At 50.1% G+C, this 18,530-nt stretch overlaps 7 protein-coding genes across 7 annotated transcripts; 4 read left to right on the top strand and 3 right to left on the bottom strand.

The window, feature by feature from the left end:
- Window positions 1-748: 748 nt before the first annotated feature.
- Window positions 749-2,711, bottom strand: LACBIDRAFT_318305 (uncharacterized protein; the record flags this gene model as incomplete). Its single annotated transcript, XM_001879293.1, has 4 exons — window positions 749-949; window positions 1,058-1,800; window positions 1,855-2,622; window positions 2,681-2,711. The coding sequence occupies 4 exons, from the start codon at window positions 2,709-2,711 to the stop codon at window positions 749-751; spliced, it is 1,743 nt and encodes a 580-aa protein (XP_001879328.1).
- Window positions 2,712-3,855: 1,144 nt separating this feature from the next.
- On the top strand, window positions 3,856-5,631 carry LACBIDRAFT_325848 (actin regulatory protein; the record flags this gene model as incomplete). The annotated part of the gene is made up of 5 exons (XM_001879532.1): window positions 3,856-4,161; window positions 4,219-4,303; window positions 4,367-4,611; window positions 4,799-5,251; window positions 5,326-5,631. The coding sequence occupies 5 exons, from the start codon at window positions 3,856-3,858 to the stop codon at window positions 5,629-5,631; spliced, it is 1,395 nt and encodes a 464-aa protein (XP_001879567.1).
- Window positions 5,632-6,466: 835 nt separating this feature from the next.
- LACBIDRAFT_318303 (uncharacterized protein) lies at window positions 6,467-8,050 on the top strand (the record flags this gene model as incomplete). The annotated part of the gene is made up of 3 exons (XM_001879531.1): window positions 6,467-6,651; window positions 6,709-7,822; window positions 7,874-8,050. The coding sequence occupies 3 exons, from the start codon at window positions 6,467-6,469 to the stop codon at window positions 8,048-8,050; spliced, it is 1,476 nt and encodes a 491-aa protein (XP_001879566.1).
- Window positions 8,051-8,422: 372 nt separating this feature from the next.
- On the bottom strand, window positions 8,423-9,902 carry LACBIDRAFT_293768 (uncharacterized protein). Its single transcript, XM_001879292.1, has 3 exons — window positions 9,804-9,902; window positions 9,590-9,742; window positions 8,423-9,522 (listed from the first exon to the last, which is right to left on the bottom strand). The coding sequence occupies exon 3, from the start codon at window positions 9,496-9,498 to the stop codon at window positions 8,506-8,508; it is 993 nt and encodes a 330-aa protein (XP_001879327.1). The 5' UTR covers window positions 9,499-9,522; window positions 9,590-9,742; window positions 9,804-9,902; the 3' UTR covers window positions 8,423-8,505.
- Window positions 9,903-10,997: 1,095 nt separating this feature from the next.
- LACBIDRAFT_248441 (carbohydrate-binding module family 13 protein) lies at window positions 10,998-11,803 on the bottom strand (the record flags this gene model as incomplete). The annotated part of the gene is made up of 5 exons (XM_001879291.1): window positions 10,998-11,098; window positions 11,177-11,281; window positions 11,345-11,445; window positions 11,507-11,609; window positions 11,788-11,803. Coding segments are annotated over 5 exons (426 nt in total), but the record flags the coding sequence as incomplete, so codon positions are not given.
- Window positions 11,804-13,127: 1,324 nt separating this feature from the next.
- LACBIDRAFT_318299 (uncharacterized protein) lies at window positions 13,128-14,133 on the top strand (the record flags this gene model as incomplete). Its single annotated transcript, XM_001879530.1, has 4 exons — window positions 13,128-13,280; window positions 13,336-13,467; window positions 13,515-13,824; window positions 13,883-14,133. 4 exons carry the CDS (start codon window positions 13,128-13,130, stop codon window positions 14,131-14,133), a joined length of 846 nt encoding a protein of 281 aa, XP_001879565.1.
- Window positions 14,134-16,461: 2,328 nt separating this feature from the next.
- On the top strand, window positions 16,462-18,288 carry LACBIDRAFT_318298 (uncharacterized protein; the record flags this gene model as incomplete). The annotated part of the gene is made up of 2 exons (XM_001879529.1): window positions 16,462-17,794; window positions 17,852-18,288. 2 exons carry the CDS (start codon window positions 16,462-16,464, stop codon window positions 18,286-18,288), a joined length of 1,770 nt encoding a protein of 589 aa, XP_001879564.1.
- Between the last annotated feature and the right edge of the window lie 242 nt (window positions 18,289-18,530).

The following is an 18,530-nucleotide window of genomic DNA, read 5'->3' as shown; positions in this document are numbered from 1 at the left end:
CTACGGTTACTACTCAAACACAAAAATCCTTCGTTCAGCGCCTCTCATGGCTTCTCGCCACTGCGTTCTGTTCCGGGCCTTTACCAAATTAAATGCTCTCAACCGTGGCATGAAGTTTGGCTTCAAGTTGAATCACACGCTAGCGCTTTTACATGTCCTTGACCATCTAACCCTCTAATCCGAACTTCAAGATGCCGATGCATAGTCTTCAGCAAGGGCTTGGCCGTCTAGTCTTTCGACCGGTTTCAGTCTTCAGATCCAGGGTCTCCTCATGTGGCGTTTGCAGCCTGTGAACCACTAGAATTGAGAATGTCCCAGCAACTCGCGACTGGTAGGAAGGTTAGCAGAGTGAAGTTCTTGGGGTCCGGGACTTGTTGTCCGGGACTTCCTCCAAAGGAAATATGATCATCAGAACAAAACCGACTTACAAGCGACTTTCCCATATTTTCTCCAAGGGAATTTCAAGTACGTAAATGATGAATTTTGGAGATGTTTGGAATCGGATGTCGGCACACACTCATCTAAGTTTGAAGAGCCTAGTAAGCTCGTGAAATAAAACTCCTAATAGTATACTAGTCCAACCACCATACGGAGGCGTTGGCGTTAATTCAGGGAATCACATCACAAGCCTATTTTCCCGGTGCAGTAATTGTATAATAAGTCTTTTTTTTTTACGATCCTGTGTGTAGTACCTCCAATGTTGTACAGAAGCTAAAGCAATATTTAATTCCCCTTCAAGTTCTCCCGGCTATTTTCCCCCAACTTGATACTTCTCCCACCCCACCTCCTCCAACCTCCCCACCTTGTCCAAAACCTCGCCCTCCATCTTCCTCATGTACTCAGCCATCTTCCCAATCAACTCCGGCATCCCGGCGGATAGGATGCGGACGGCTAAGAGCCCTGCGTTTGTGCTGTTGTTGATTGCTACGGTTGCTACTGGTATGCCGCGCTATTAAAAAAAGAAGACGGGTTATTAATACAGGCGATGAAAAGAACGATCAGGGGGAAGAGGAGAGGAGAGGGGGGATGGAAAAGAAAGAAAGAAAAAAACACATACAGGCATCTGAACAATACTATAAAGCGAATCAACACCATCCAACGTACTCCCTTTAACCGGCACACCAACCACTGGAAGGGGGGTAATAGCAGCCACCATTCCCGGCAAATGAGCCGCGCCCCCCGCCCCAGCCACGATAACCCTCACACCCCTCCCCGCCGCGGACCTAGCGTACTCTACCAGCCTATCAGGAGTCCGGTGCGCAGAGACGATGGTCAGCTCATAAGGGATGGAGAATGCATCCAGGATACGGGCAGCAGGGAGCATCACGGGGAGGTCGGAGTCTGAACCCATTATTATACCCACAAGGGGAGAGGGGGAGGGGAACCCTGAGCCCGCGGTGGGTGGGAGCGGCGCGTAGAGCGCCACTTCGTCTGCAGTTGAGTTTGGTAGAGACTCGAGGAGTGGACGGAGTCGCGCGCGGAGCTCAGCGTCATTTGGTGCTGTTATTGTTATGTGTCCCATTTTTCTGCCTTTCCTGCATTCGGATTTGCCGTATAGATGGACGGACGTTCCGGGGAGGGAGAGGGCTACTGAGGTGGTTTGTTGGATTTCGGAGAGGGAGGTGGAGGCGCCGATGAGGTTGAGCATTGCTGCTGAGGGGACTTTTAGGGCGGTTGAGCCGAGGGGGAGGGAGAGGATTGCGCGGAGGTGGTTCTCGTATTGGGAGGTCTCGCAGGCTTCGATGGTGTAGTGTCCTGAGTTGTGTGGTCTGGGGGCGATTTCGTTGATGTATACCGTGCCTAACGTGGATCAACTTATTGAAAATTGGGAAGAGGACTCAAGAAAACAAGTACCATTTTCCATAAGGAACATTTCCACACCAAAAACGCCGGCTCCTGAGAGCGATTGTACCGCCGCCTCTGCGATACCTTGTGCACGTTTTATAAGCCCTGGATCGCGCGTGCGTAGTGGGGCGAAAACGAGGTGACATATATTGTCTTTATGCACCGTCTCCACCACGGGGTACGAGCTTACTTCACCCGTGGTGGTGCGTACCACCATAACCGCAATCTCCTGGGTGAATGGAACCCATTTTTCCGCGTACAAGGGTCGGCCCCCCAGAGCGGCCAGCGCGTCGTGGGATTGCGCCAGGTCGCGCAGGACGTAGTTTCCTCGGCCGTCGTATGCCAGGGTACGGCTTTTCAGCATTAGTGGGAGACCGAGGGTGGCTGCGGCGCTGCTGATACCTTCCACGCTCGACTCGACAGATATGAAATCGGACACGGGTAGGTTATTTCGTGCCAGATGTTCCTTTTGACTATACTTGTCCTGTATAATCCTAATAGTCCCGGGGGCTGGATGGATCTGCACATTCTTAAATGTCGATTCGACCTCATCGAGGGCATTCACGTCGACATGTTCAATCTCCACCGTTAATACATCGACTTTCGCCGCCAACTCTTTGATTTTTATGGGATCTGAGAATGAGCCGTCGATGTGGGTATGATAGGGGGATGCAAGGATCTGCTTTGCGGGTGTGTTGGGCCCACCGTCGAGGATGATGACGGGGATGTTGAGTAGTGATGCAGAGGCTGCTAGCATGCGCCCCAGCTGGCCGCCTCCTGTTGAATTGAAAAATAGTAGGTTGGATGGGTATTATGTGTAGAGGACTGCGCGCACCGAGAATGCCGACTACCTTGTTGCTGGCCATGGCGGGCAGATAAGAAACGATGGAGAGATAAAACTTTTTAACACCTAACCCTAAATTCGGGCTTGCGGATAACAATGCTGAGCATCGTTCCAAACGGGCTAGCGCAACGTCCAGCGAGATAGCTTCAATTTTCAAAAGTATGTACAGTCATCCACCCCTTAATGATACACCACCCCCATTTGATACACTTTTGACTAGCAAATATCTCGCTCAATACTAGGCCGATTTTTACAAAACAAGTTGTAACAAGTAGTGTAAACTCATATCTACCACCGTACATAATTTGGATACATTTGAGGCAGAATTGGCAAAGCTGTGGAGCATACAAAATGGACTGTTTTTCAGAAATAGCCAAATACAGTCAAACCACTCAATGATACACCCATAATCTTAGTTTTTCTCTGTGAAGTGTGGGTCAAATATTCTTTGAATATTCTGAAATTTGGTATGGTCATAGAAGGGCATTTATCTGAGATCTTCATGTAGTTTTTGTAGAGAAATGTTGTGCTCAAATTTGTTGAAGTTAATTTCTCATTTTGGGTGTATCATTAGCAGGTGGATGACTGTACGTTGGAAGAGAAAATACATGCAAGTTTGGCTGGGCGTCGATGTACCCTAGCACTTATAGAACACTCAGTCGTAAAACTTCCCTGTTCAGAAGTCATCAGGCAATCCTAGATGCTCGACGGCTCCAATGGAGGTAGCGGGCCAAGCCAATAATTTGCGTCCAAGTTCCGCAGGGCTCCATCATTGATGTCGATCGACGGCCATTACCATTGTTGGTCGGTTGCAGCCGCAGTGGTGGATGATTCATGAGGCTAATCCTCCGACGGTAAATGGCCCTACTTGTTACCTTATGAGCCATATTTCAGTGATCATTCGAGTTGACCTAGCCATCGAATCTGGCGATAGATGGGTAGAAACTTGTTGACGGTGGGCGGCGTGACCGATGATGTCGCAGGACAGCCACTGACAGCCATGACAAACAAAATAAAATACTTGCCATTGTGCTTGACCGCTGCGGCCACCTGTGTTTGACAACGGCGCCTTAGCTTATATCCCATTCTGACTCGGTTTTCTCTGTTTCCCTTCTTACCCGCCCAGTTCACCTGTAAAGTCTAACAAACCTCTCCCGCTCCATATCATGCCTGCAACGTCGACCCTCGACGCCGACGACAAGTCCAAGGTCAAAGCTGCAGTCCCCATATCGTCCAACAAAATCATCTTTGCCGCCCTCTCGCGCATCTACTACGCCTATCCACAACCTGACAAATGGTCGTATGCAGGCCTGCAGGGCGGACTCGTCTTTGCAAGGGACACACATAAGAACATCTTGTATTTCCGGCTGGTAGACTTGGATGGGACCAGGGGCGTGATTTGGGAACATGAGCTTTATGAGGGGCTGGAATATAGCCAAGATCGGGGCTTCTTTCATTCCTTTGCGGGCGATGTGAGTTGCAATCATTCCTTCTCCTATCTCTTTCCCGACTGACTGGTGCCCCCTCAGAAATGTATGATTGGGTTCGTTTTTGCGGAGGAACATGAGGCAAAGATATTTTACAAAAAAGTCATGATGAAGAAGGATGCTAAGGGTACGTTAGCATCCCTTCTTCTCAAAAGAGCCTCAACGCTGAAGATTGACAATCTCATCCCAGCGAAAAAAAACACAAGCAAGCCCAAGAAACTGTCAATCTCAAAAGGCGGCAGGGTTGATAAATCCATGATATCAGGCCCACAAGCTGGGTCATTCAAACACATAGCGCACATGGGGTATGACGCAGAAGCAGGGTTCACATCCAAGGGCGTCGACCCCTCCTGGACCACGTTCCTTGGCAACCTCGAGAATTCTGGTGTAGACAAAGCGATTATCGAAGAAAACATGGAATTCATAAAGAACTTTGTCCGAGAACACGAACAGAGCAAGCCCGCGCCAAAGAAGACGAAGCCGCCCCCACCTCCAGCCCCGAGAAAGCATCAGGGATCACATGGTGCGAATGGGAGCGTCTCCTCTTCGCCTCTTTCTCCGAAACAGCAACGGCCCCCACCGCCACCTGTACGTCCTGCACAGAAGCCACCGACACTCCCAGACCGCACGGAATCACCACCCGCCAGAAAACCACCACCTGCCAGAGAGCCTCCTCCCAGAAAACCACCAGCTGCCAGAGAGCCTCCTCCAGCTACAGCCCCGATACAGCCACCACCACCACCACGCCGCCCAGCGCCCCCACAAACACAAGCCAACAACACGCCACCACCTCCCCCTGCCAGGCCTTCAGGCGGACTCACCAACGGGCCCCCTCCGCCCCCTGCACGTCCCGCCCTACCATCCCCTACAAAACCAGCAGTACCTCCCCCAGCACGTCCAGCCGTACCGCCCCCCGCACGCCCAGCCGTCCCTGCACGTGGTCCTCCCCCGCCTGCGCGTCCGCCCTCCCATCTTCCACCTCGCAGTGCGACTCCTTCCTCTGAGTCACCTACTACTTCAGATGGTCCACCACCACCGCCGCCGCCTCCTCCTCCGCCGCCTCCGATGGGAGGTGGTGCGCCGATCCCATTGGCTAATGGCGATACGAGCGTTCCACCGCCTACGTTGGCTTCTCTCCCCCCTGCACAGCCTGGTCGAGGGGATTTGTTAGCGTCTATTAAAGGCGCGGGGATACATCAGCTTAAGAAGGCTGATCCTAATGCTAATGCTAATGCTGGCCCTCCTTCTGCTGGTGGTGGTGGGAGAGCGGTACCAAGTAGGATTGCACCGCTTGAGCCGCAGGATACGGGGACTACTACGGCTACGGGGACTACGGGGAGTGGTAGTGGGGGAGGGGATTTGACGAGTGCGCTTGCTGCTGCGCTTTTGGAGAGGAATAAGAGGTTGGGGGATAGTGATGATGATGAGGATGATGATGATGAGGATTGGGATTAGGAGGGTTGGAGTGGACGGCACCTACTTATTTATGTATTTGAAGGAGGAGGAGGATCATGCACTGTACTTACTATTACTATAGGAGACTCTCTTTTTTATGTAAATATATTTTTCTCTCTGCGTGTATAAAATGGATTACGACAAAGCCCTTAAGGTGCCATAATGCTGAAATAGCAAAACGTCGTTTCTAATGTTCTGGCAGTACCTCGCTGTGGCTTGAATGTCGACTGGACGGAATATCTGATATATTTTTTGCACTGGGGTCGCTTTTACACTGACTCAGTGACTGATCTTCCTGGACTCGCGTTCAAAATTTACATAAAGGCCGCACGTCACGTTCTGTCTCGCACTCCTACTCTCTTGACCACCAGCCATTCTAATCTCGTTTTTTCAAGCTAGCGGGGTGCATTTAAATCGCGACAAGATGGTCCCGGTTGCTATTTTTTTTTTTTGCCAGGCCATAATTTCTTTGAATGTTCGAAGTTGGTTCGAAGATTTCGTTTCTTGGCGTCGCTCTAGTGGCGTTGATTGTCAATGCACGTCAATGTACTAAGTGTTGCCTGATGGCGATGTCTTGACTCTTCCGTCCTACCTCCAGCCTCTAGTAGACGCCAATGAATCGCAGGCCTTCCTGAGCGTTCTCCCCGGTCCTCTTCCAATCCCCTACCCACCCTCCTCAATCCGGTGATCAAAACTTCGGACCCGTCATACAGCACCACGTGATGCTATTCACCTTCCCACCAGTATGATGAGCCTCAAGGTGCCCACTGCCGAGTCACTCATCAATCTCTCCCTCCACCCATACTGTCCCCATTTGTCGACGTGAACAGGCGATATGGTGTTGCAAGACTTGGACAGGGACGTCTTGCGACAGATATCACAGTATCTACCTGAATACGCTCTCTGGAAGGTTCACGACATCCACCCCATCTTTTTCGAGTCATGGATGAAGGCCCGCTACAGCTCGGTGAATTTTGAACGATCGGACAAGCAAATGAAGAGGCTTTGGGCTCATCTTCGGTTTATCTCTCATTGTTTCTTCAGAATCTATGTAAGCTAACCTCAGGTTTACGGCAGGGAGGACTACGTTGCCGAACGGGTCAGCCGAGTTCGGATTCAGCCTTGGCTCATTCAGCCCCGCAACCGGACGGAGAATCTCTGGAATCGATTTTGCCTGGTGCTAGATCCTGATCATTTAAAGAAGCAGGCAGAGAGGCGGTTGGAAAGGCGTATGAGGAAGGATATTGACCGTGTCAGGAGTGCTCTTGGGGCGATGAAGCGTGTGGAGGAGTATGAGATTACATGGAACGAGGAACGACGGTACCATCGTCAACTCTTCGATGCTTTCCTCCAACCCGTGCTGCGTGACTGGGCACACACTTTGGTGACGTTGTCCATTAAACTCCCCCCGGAGCTTCTTTCCTTGCTTGTTCGGGTGAATCTTCCTCGGCTTGAAAATCTGGAGGTTACGTTTCATATGGCTGGGCTGCAAGAAAGGGACATTCACATTGCACTGGACGGATTCATCGTATTCGTTCACAACACCAAGGACTCTTTACGATCGCTTTCAATCCTATCCACTTGCTCTTCCGAGAACCTTGACCTCTCTCGGTTGTTCAAATTACTCAAGAGATTCCCCCGACTTTGTTCGGTGTCGCTCTCTATCCCTTTCGATGGGGGACACCTCTCCAACCCAGCCAGCTTCTCCAGTTTTCTGGAGATGCACCGAGAAACACTTCAGCGTCTTTCCCTCAACGCCAGCAGGTGCACCCCAGTCCATACTGGCAAGTACGACCCCGATTGTATCAACTGGATCCAGAGAATCATGCTGTCAGTCCATGTGCCCTTCCCGCAGCTTCGCAGTCTGGAGTTGGCTTTGAGACCTTTACGCGCGCCATTACACATTTTGTCCGACTTCCTCACCAAACATTGCCCTACCCTCGAATCCCTCATCCTCAACGATCGCATTCTTACTTTTGCTGATGTAGAGTGCATCCTTGAGCCATTCGAATCCATTCAACCAGAGGCGCTTACTCTCAAGCACCTTCAGTTCCGCGTGTCATACCTCAGCCCTGAACTCCTTTTCTTGCTGGCCTCACGACTTCCCCGTCTCCGGTCTCTAAGCGTGTACTTCACCGATGTCCTTCGTGATCAAACTAGGAAGAGGTCGTCATACAAGTCCGAGGAGCTGGTGAGTAGTAACACTCAACACTTTTGATGCCGATTGCTCACGTTGCTACAGCGTATGTTTTGCCGCGCCATGCGCCAACGACGGATCGATTTCAGGTCTTGGGAACTACGGCACATTGCCATTCCACCGGACCCCCACAACCCAAGGTGGCTTTCCACTCTTGAAGAACTCCTTGTGGAGTGTATACCGGCGCTTTCTAGTGTCACGGAATTAGTTTCTGGTTCATGACCACGTCATCTATACCAAAGCCAGCTATGCATTCTCATTTCTCATCCTCTCATCTGACATTGTTGTACTCTCATCTCACTGTGCTACTACCACGGACTGTTTCCTATCATTATCCCATAACATTGTACTGACACTCACGACATTCACGACATATCCTTACCAGGGCTATACCTATGCTAATCTCTATTGTATGATTACCTTGCTATTCTATGCTATCGGTCACAAATATTGTACTATCTTTCCTGCTCATGCCCGCCCGACTTAACTTTCCAGAACGTTGAAAATTGGTTCAGTCCGGAAGCCCCGTTGTTCCATGCCTTTTCTTTGAATGCAAAACAGGAGATAGTATAAGTATACATCAAAGGTCCTTTTACAAGTCGTCAAAAAACAATCGTGAAGCAAGCTATATACATGACAGATAACAAACACGTCGAATGTTCCCGCCAAGCCTCCATCTAAGCAACAACCAACCGCATCTGCTCATATGAGTCCCCAATCCTCAACAACCCCTTGAAATGAACCTTATCCAACAAAAAATCAACCTTCTTCACCCCCTGCGCCCTAAGCATCATCTCCTGAGTCGCAGCAGTCCTACACCTCCTCGTATAAGCCCTCGCCACCTGCGTCTCCTCCCCCATACTCAACTTTGCCCAATCAACATGCGAGATCCCGACTTGCAAGTTCTGCCATACGGCCAACATGACATCGTACACCGTAATAGGGGGCGGAAGCCCGTTGGTTGGGGCGTTGTATTCGAGGTTAATGGGCCACTGCGGGATGAGGTCGCATATGATTTGTAAACGGTTAATGGGCGGGTGCGTGGCGGGTTGGTTGAGCTCGTCCGCGGAGAGCAAGGCGGATTGGCCTGGGCCCAAGTATCGGATTGGGGCGAATGTGGCTAGGGAGAGGTCGAACATCAGATCTCCGCGTGGGGATTCGCCGTTTAGGTATGGATGGATTTGGAGGCGCGGGGAGGAGATGGAGGGGTAGACTGGGTAGTAGGGAGATGAAGGCGAGGCGGCGGGCCAGAAGGAGCCCTGGCCTACGGGTGGTTGTTGGTTGAACCCGGGGAAGCCGGCGTGGTCGCCGAATGAGCGGGTTCGCTGGTGACCCATCGGAGGAGCTGATAGCCAGCCTGGGTTCACGTTGTCCACATTACCGTGCCAGGAAGGGCGGCGTGCACGGTAAGGAGCATTCCATGGTGAACCGGGTGAGCCGAATGGGTCGTTACTAGGAAAATTGACTTGAAAAGGACTGGGGACTGGGTTTGGGTTTGGGAGGGCTGATGGGCCGTGGTTGGGTGATGCAGGGAGAGAGCTGGGGTTACTGTACGGAGAAGGGGGGTATAGATTCGCGTCGGGAATGAATGGAGAATATTGGGCGTAGCTGTTCATGTAGGGGGTAGGTAGGTTGGACGGATGGGGTGTGTAGACGTATGGTGCGGACATTGTGATAGTAGTAAAGAGCGACGGCTAGTGAGATGAGAATAGTCCGCTAGTTATTGGCTGACTGATTATAGCACTGTACACGATGACTCACACGTCGTCGTTAATGTAGCGGTTCTGCTCTAATCCTCAGAACTCCTATTCCGGTAAAGCTGTGCTCTCACGCCCAGCAGGGAGTGAAAATGCGCAACTGAAGTAGCCTTGGGTATGATTCCTGAGAGCGCTCGGATAGTTTTGTTACAACAACCTAAAATGGCGATTAAGTTGCTCAGAGAGAGAGCGCCCGTAGGAGGATAGGAGAAACACACCAGAGTTGTAGGACACTTCTACCAATGGTTCTAAAGCTTTCTTCGTCGTTTATAGCTTTGCTGCGCTTTAGGGTATCAAGGAAGAAGACTCGGGGGTGAAGCACAGACGAGATGGTGGTAGATCAGATTAGAAAGAAAGATTGACTGCGATCCTGGGTTGGGCGTGATTTTTAGGCGCTCAACGTGAGCGCTGATTTTCCGGTTTGTAAGCCCTGCATAAAAGAGCACGTCAGACTTAAAGCTTAATATCTGACGGAGGAACTCACAGTGGAACGGGTATCGATGCAACGCCGAGGTCATGACCGAAATATTGCTGAATCCCGTTTGTTTTTATTCAACCCGCATTAGGTTACATTCGTTACCACGGAGACTTGTCATCACAGTCGAATTTTGCATCCGAGTCCTGCGTTGAGCAACCTTGGACGTTTGAACGTTCGAACGAGATTAGTTTGTTGATGACTCTGGTGATATATGCTGCAGGGACCACGAAAGCCTTCCGAAAAACGCCGAACCTAGCATTGAAAGAACAAGAGCATAAGCCTCGAATATGGATCAAACACGACATATACACCTTTGCGCAATGTTCAACTTGAATTCCCCTACTCAGACCTTGGAGAACCATGTCCCTGGCCGCCATCATCTTCCCGAGCAAAACCTTGCCTGAGGTAGGGTAGCTGTACAACCACGCAGCCCTTGCGCAGCACAAGCTTCACACCCCGCTCAAAAGCCGTTCTCGGGAGTCGGAACATAAAGACCTCCGCTTGGACTCGGATGATGCCTCTGGTTATTCGGGAGAAGAGGGCCAGTCGGCGACTAACGCATCGCGTGCCAGTCAGTTGAGATAAGTATTCTGAGAAAAAAATCGTATCGACTTGGCGCACCGCTTACCGTAGCAAGGGAAATTTTTGGGGCCCTCTCGAGACAACCGCAGTCGTACGTACCGGTACTAGTAGTACAAGTCAAAGAATCATAGCCAGAAGGGGACAATCAAGGAAGCGCCTGTCCCAATGCCGGACTTTGCCAGTAACGCACATCTAATTTTACGCTTCTTCCGACAGTTCCAGGCATTCGCATCGAAGGGGCCAAAGAAAAGCGTTTGTATCAGCGTCAAAATTTCATAGACGTCTACGCGCAAGCTGGTACGTATGGTTTACAAAAAATCAGGGGATGGCCGTCAAGTAAGAAGTCGGCCGTTCACTTCGTCCACACCTGGTTATTATTCCCATTGCTGCACTGCCAAGTCTGCACCTTGCCCCCATTCTTCGTGTTCCCACTTTCCAAGTCCAGACATTGTCCTAGAATGCATCGCGAAAAAATGAATATGTGTCTCCTCCAAAAACAAAAACAAAAAAATAGGAAGAAGAGAAACGAACCTTTCCCCTCCAAAGTAATCTTATTATCATTCCCATACATCCACTGTTGAGCCGCAAGGTTATCATAGCACTGCCATATTTTCATGGCGACGCCGTTCGCGGGGGCTAAGTAGTCGCGCGCACGCATTTATCAGATTCAATTTACTTCAAGGCAACAAAGCAACGTACCAGACCCAGCATCAAGACAATAATTTGTACCCGCGACTAGGATCTTCGTGCTGCCCTTGCTGAGAACCCATTTCTGCGCTCCGGTGCCGTTACAGTCGTATCTGCACAAAATGTGTTCACGTCAGGGGGGATGGCATAATTAAAAGAAGAGACGGAACGGACATCTGAACAGGGGTTCCGTTCGCATACACAGCGGCTTGAACGTCCAAGCATTTGTTAAGGTTTCCATTGGGATGGAGGGCGCTGCCGGTGGGGGGGAACGTCCCTCCTGGACAGAATCTGACGATCGAGTTAAGAGTCAGTTGATCAGGAAAGAAAGGAAGGAAGGGATGCGAACGAACGTGATATCGTATATAATATTAGTGTATGGGCAGGAATATACCGGAGCTGCTGGTGGGACGCCACATTGGGGCGCTGGGAACGCTGTGGGTGGCTGGGAGAACGCGGTTGAGCAGGAGGAAGTGTCGCATGTTGCTTTCACGCAGAACCCGTTGTTCTTGTGTCAGTCAGATTTTATTAAATAACTAAGAAGGATGGGTACGTACAGCGGTAAATCTTGGGGAGATGGTTATGGCGGTGTTGAAGTGGTTCGGGTCTTTGACAATGTAGTAGTAATATTTCTATGGAACAAATCCAGTCAGTAATCATCAATTCCAACGAAAAATCCCCCATGGTCAACTTGAAAGAACGCACATCGCCATAAAATCCCGCCCTAGTTGACCCAACGCCATTCTGACTCCCGCCATTGGCGTCCGTGTAAAAGAGTCCTGCGTCCGCACCCCCCAGAATCTTCGTCGTACTAATCCCCGTGGCCAAAGTGCTGTCGAGATTCCCATTGATGTATAGATTGATGGAACTGGGACATTTATTGGTCACGACGTATTGGGTTTGGGCCAACGCGAGGTGGGTGTAGGCGAGTAGTGAGAGAATGAGGAGCATATTCTGGAGAAGTGATAGGATCGTTGAGAGAAGGAGGAATACCAGTGACAGGAGGGTAGAAGAGGTGGTATGCCAAGGATTTCGTTATGTATGGGGCGCATTTCGTTGAACGAACGAATGAATGCTTCGCATTCCTAGAGGTTTGAATAAGGGGCTTGGCTGCAGTTAATTAAATATTTCTAGACTCGAGCTTACCGTCAACGCTTTCAAATCTATCAGGTGGGTTTTGTCCAACATTTTCCGAAAAGTCCGGAACCACAGGATTCTTCTGGTGTATCTGGACAGGCCGTTCAAATGTTCGCGCTCTTTAAGAGCGGTAGTTGTCATTAGATGTAGGCGCTGGCAGATAGGAGAAAAGGATTGTAGGAGCCCGTGCGTGTACTGAACCGCTACTCTCCAGTTGAACCAAAGACGCGAAAATTGGGGCTTTGCCCCCGGCCCCTCGTAAATCCCATTAAAGCACGCAATTGACGATTATTGAAGCGACACAAGTACTTCGGTGTAAGCTAGCTTCGCGTTGACCAGATCCGACGCGGTCTTCGCACAGTTCCTGCAGCCAAGCCTGGCTGCGCAAAAAACGAGGGAGCAACAGCTGTATAGTGCGTGTTAACTAATACCTTCCTTCTCAGAACCAAAAACTGCGTGATTGGTTAGCATTTGAGTCGCCCCGAATGGTAAAAACGCGTTGTGGACCCGGGCAAGGTGTGGGCCAAGGTAACAGATTGAAGTGACACGTGACCAGATTACTCTTGCCACCGACCACTGCAGCACGACACACGACATGGACGTGCTGCTAACACCTCTGAGCACAGCGCTCACGACGATGAACTCGATACTAACTACGATGAACACGACACTCGTTCATCCAGTCTATTTTCCATACCCTCTCGCGCCTGCACTACATGCAGCCCGCATCTCTATTGCTTTCCAGATAGCACAGCGTAAATCTCCTGCATCTCCGTCGTGGGGGACGTATATCTTTGGCTATCTCATTACGGTGTGGTCCACTTGCTTTACTTTTTTGCTTTCACTCTTATGATTTATATATATAGTGCTGGGCAGGTGGATTATTGTCACATTTCCTCCTCGGCCTACCCCCGCCCATGCTCTATTCATTCCACCCATATATCATTTACATCACCGTACATCTTGTCTCGACGCTCTTATTTAGCCTCTTTCCATTTGTACGTCTCCCCCACTCTCATATTTTCCTTCATTCAAATAATCACAGCTCCTGTCCGCCCCCGCACTTATCGACACCCTTCTCTTCCCCCTTGACGCCCTTCTTCGTGCGAACACAGTCGCACTAAACCTCGCTCACCTCTCCCTCCCCCTCTCTCCCTCTTCACGGACTCCCTTGCAATACGCCCTCTCGCCCTTCTCACATCTTCTCTTTGGAAGCATCGCAGTCGCCTCGGGGGGTATAGCGCTATCCACCTTCTCACTTGCTTCCAATCAGTGGAGTTTGTCAACTCCACATGTGTTAAGGTCTACTGCGGGACTGTGGGATAACACGGACGTTTGGGCGGGTGCGTTAGCTGGTGGGTCCTTACTCTTTTCTTCTCTCTTGCCCATTATTTACTCATTTTTTATCGACAGCATACATATACAGCAGCACGACACATCATCCCGCATTCACATTCGACTCGAGATCCAAATTTCAATACCCATTGGTGAATTTGGAAGGCCGCCTTCCCTTCGACGCACAAACGGCGAAGTCCCTCTCGGCCTTTGTGTTGGTGGCGATCTACGCTACGCGCGTAGTTGCGGTGCATTATCTGCCGTCGTGGAAGTCTTCGACGAAGACTCAAACGAAAAATAGTCCTTCGGCGAAAAAGAAGACGCAGTGATTCCACCCGGATTGTTCATAACGTCGCAATTTTGGATTCATCAACTGGATTTGATACACAGTTTATATACGGGATGCAACACCAGCAGGCTATTGTACCTGTAAGTAATTATTTGAGTAGCGTGTAATGTACTTCGTACTTGACTTCATACTAATGTGCCATTCCGTAAAGCTGCCGTCGAGAAAAATCAAAGATGGTAGTTCAAATAAATTTGTTCAACTCTCAGTAATTATGCACATGTCACCGCCTCCTAACCATTTGTTGCGCCGTGGTTGAGCGAACGTTGGGCCATCCAAGAGGTTGCCAAGAGTAGACGTGATTTTTTATCTGCCACAGAGCGGAGTCTTAAAACGCCTCTATTCACCGTCGTGAACACTCTGAACCGTGACATACCCAGGAAATTATGTTCAACAGATTTTCGACCACGAAATGTCCTACGTCTCCCCCCGTCTCACACATGTGATGTGCTGGCAATCACCGGCGACCCATATATGGCAATCCTCTGACTTAGGGCAATGTGCCATTGCCCTAAGTCGGCTCGAGAACGCGCTACCGCGCGTTCTCGAGCGCCTAACCTACCCTAACCACCTAACCATTAACCCTAACCACCTAACCACCTAACCTTACCAAGAACGCGCTACCGCGCGGAGAGAAAAATATCCCTATCCCTAACCATGAACCCTAACAACTAACCTAACAAGAACGCGCTACCGCGCGTGGAGAAAAATATCCCCCATCCCTAACCTTAACTAACCCCTAACCTAACCGATAAGTAATTGTTTGATACATTAAAAAAGAAATGGAGCATATAGAATTGAACACAAGACACTTTGGTCAGAGTACAAAATTCAGTGCAATTAACCACTCCGCCAAACTGGCATTTGTTTTTTGTGTTCGTCATGCACTATATGCTAGTGTACCTTCCCACAGCCTTATCATCTTTCCTTTTAAGGAATGTGAGACGGGGGGAGAGCTGGGCCATTTATCCACACACCCCCACGACCAATTGCAACTCTTTGGTCTTTCATCCTACCTTGCCGCATCCGACACTCAAACTACTCCGACGTTCTTAGTAGGAGGCAGCGCACTTCTGCTACTAAGATGTGTTGAACGTGGAGGAGTAGAATACTTCAACGCGTCGAGAAAGCACCTCTTGCCTTGTCGTGATGTGTGCCTCGTAGGCACTCGTTTTTAGGTTCTGCAAATTTGACGACTGTCGGTAGAGATTCGGACGACTAGGGAACCTAAGTTGGATGGGAGAGGGCCAACACAGTTTCAATAAGTAGCGACGGGGTACGTGAAGGATGAAGATGATGACACTTGGGGACTCGGGGCGCCTTCGCCTTGCTTTGACTGAGCTCAAACTGAAGTTGACACCGCGGCAGTCGACGCTACCTCAGATCTTATGGGACGATGTAGGGAAACACTGTACTGGGTAAGCCGTTTATAGTGATCTCTCCGGCTACCCTGCTGTGACTTAGAGCAGGCGATGCGAAGATAATATAAATGTACTTATGTTTTCAGTCGTTTCAGGTCCCTCCCGGCCAGAACCTGTACTTTCCCCGACTCAGATCGAGTCCTTATGGCACCTTCGGCCAGTTTCTCAACATATGGCCTCATACTTAGGGTTTTCTCCACCTTTTTGGGCGACTCTCAGTGCTTTCTGCCCATCCGGACTCCTCAAGTTTTAAGCGCTTATGGGACCGACAAGGCCCAGGGGCGAAGATAGCTGCGCTTTTTACTTCACCACTTCACACTGTTTGTAAGCGCCACTTTCAATTATCGTCCGGGACATCGGGTGTCTACTTAGGTTTATCAGAGTTTCAATTCTTTAATCACAAAAATTCTCAGACAGCCACGGACAGGCATGAATAAAAGGGTTGTCAGCCCGCTTTGGACAAGTTCCTGAATCACTTCTAGAGTCTACGACTAAGCTCAACATCATATGGCCTCATACTTAGGGTTTTATCCACCTTTTTGGGCAACTTTTGGTGCTTTCTGCCCATCCGGACTCCGCAAGTTTTCAGCGCTTATGGGACCGACAAGGACCAGGGACGAACATGACTGCGGTCTTTACTTCACCACTTCACACTGTTTGTAAGCGCCGCTTTATCAATTGTCGTCAGTGTCATTCGGGTGTCTACTTAGGTTCATCAGAATCACACATGTTGTTTCATTTTTTATCTCAAAAAATGTCGGACAGTCACGGACAGGCATGTATAAAAGCGGTTGTCGGCTGGCAGCCTGCCATGTTTAGAGTCTACGACTAAGTGAGTATCATAGAACTTTTCTGTTGAGCGCGTTCTCAAACCCAATCAGGTTTTCGCTATGCGTAAGCTCTTCGTTCTCCTGTCCGTCCCCATATTGCTGCCAGCCGTTATCGCTGCAGTCAACCTTCCCCCTCCAGACAACCCTCACCCTCCAAACAACCCTCCCCCTCCAAACAACCCTCCCCCGCCAAACTGCCTGGACAGCATTCGAAGTGGAGCATTCGGGACCGCAGGCGGTAGAGACAACCATGGGAACCCTGCGGACATATCAACCGCCACTGCCATCACATACGAATTATGCCTAGCAGCCTGTGGGGCCGGTCCAGGGCCTTTCCAATGGTCTCCTTTCTCCCAGCAGTTTAGCTCATGGCTTTTGCCATGGTTGGCTTTGGTGAGCCAACTCCCGTTTGGATCAAACGACAAACTCGATAATTTGGATTCTATGCTGCTGACCATCGGCTCACCGGCCCTGGCGGCCTATTCCCTTGCCCTGACAGCACTGAATAAACGTTGGATAGCGCGTCGCTTTGCACGACTCACATACCCGAACATCCGACACGCCATCCGCATTTTCAACAATTTACAACAGGTACCATTGAGGATTGTGAAGGATGATGCACTCCTCGCTTCCCTTGTTGTCCTTTGGCAAAATGATGAATGGTGGGCTGAACTCGATGAGTGTCTCAACGATACACATTCCTGGTCCATTTCCACGGTTACTTCAATTGCCTGGGTTGTAATCGCATACGTTTTCACTGTGCTGGACTCTTTCACCACAGATCTCGGGCCATGCAGTCAAGCGATTGGACAGGCAGTCGCGTCACTTTGGTTATGGCTCCTGCCTATCATCATCGGTTGGATGATGATATCACCGAAATGCGACTCTCTCAGATTGAGCAGCACGATAGAGCGTGCAAATAGAATTGCCTACGTTGCTACAGACGACGGCAGCATCATCCCTACAAGCCATTCTGGCTCCGAAAAACACGCTGTCGAACTCACAATCTCGGAAGGGGATACACTCACTTGCGATGAGAAGCGCACGGCGGCCGTTTACCATTACGCAAAGTTCCTGTCCTGGGTGATGGCAGTGGAGGAGGTGTGGGAGGCGTTTCATGGCGCATCAGATCACTATTACAGCCACCTTCCTGTGGATCCGACCATCAATTGGGAAACAGTTGATAGGAACCAGCGACCCCCTGAGCGCAATCGCGTCGGCAATCGGCGTCAATTGGAGGAGTACTGCAGACCCCTCCGTGCCCGGACAACTCGCAGCTGTTGGGGGCCAAATGTGATCTCGAGAATGGTCATCGCCTCATTTCTTGCCATGGTGTTGCAGTGGGGAACGGCAGGTTCAGCCATTATTGTAATTTGGTTCACTCCCACCATCGGTAAGCTTGAACATCGCCGTAGGTGTCTGTTGATTCTCTGACCGATTCGATGATTAGGTTTGAGCTGTCGTTCAGCTTCGTTTATCGTCTACGCAGTCCTATCTACCATCGTTTGGATTCTTCTCGTTTCCTCCAGCATCCTGACACATTATGCCACCATGCAACCCCTCGATTTCAGACACTGGCATCAGCCTTTCAACGACTGGTCCATAAGGGCCGCCAGATTGACCTCCATCTTCCTTCGGTGTATCGGGAAGTTGATCGCCACGCTCAACGCCATCTGGATCCTTGTTTCATGCATGCTCCAGCTCAGCAACTTCTATGATACGTGCTACTGCAATAGCAATGTTTTCTCATTACAGGGTCGTGCGTACACCGTCATTCAGTTAGTGGTTGGTGATCTTGCAGGCATGATGGGTGCGCGGATAGGTGGTGTGTGCCTGGCGGCAGGAGTCGTGGTGATATTCGTTGGGTTCGTCGTCTTGCATCAGTAAGATCAGGTTTCAAGATTAGAATGCTGGACCGGAGGTGAGGAAGGTCCGGCCATCAGACCTGAAAAACAAAAAGGGCCCACCTAAAAAAGAAGTTGGAGGTTCTAAGTCCTACAACATAGTGACGTAGTGAGTTCGTAGATGTAATCTGTGTCGAGAAAAATCAAAGACGGTGGTTATAGAATATCGTTCCTGACTTAGTTCAAGTTCAACTCGAAATTCAATTTAGCATGTACTCCACTTCA

Source organism: Laccaria bicolor, genomic scaffold, assembly GCF_000143565.1.
Source record: "Laccaria bicolor S238N-H82 LACBIscaffold_8 genomic scaffold, whole genome shotgun sequence".
Lineage (NCBI taxonomy): Eukaryota > Fungi > Basidiomycota > Agaricomycetes > Agaricales > Hydnangiaceae > Laccaria > Laccaria bicolor.
Note: the sequence above shows the minus strand (reverse complement) of the source record. Positions and strands in the feature narration are given on the sequence as shown.

Coding starts and splice junctions, on each gene's coding strand:
- LACBIDRAFT_293768 (XM_001879292.1), bottom strand. CDS start 9,498: ATGTCCGCACCATACGTCTACACACCCCATCCGTCCAACCTACCTACC.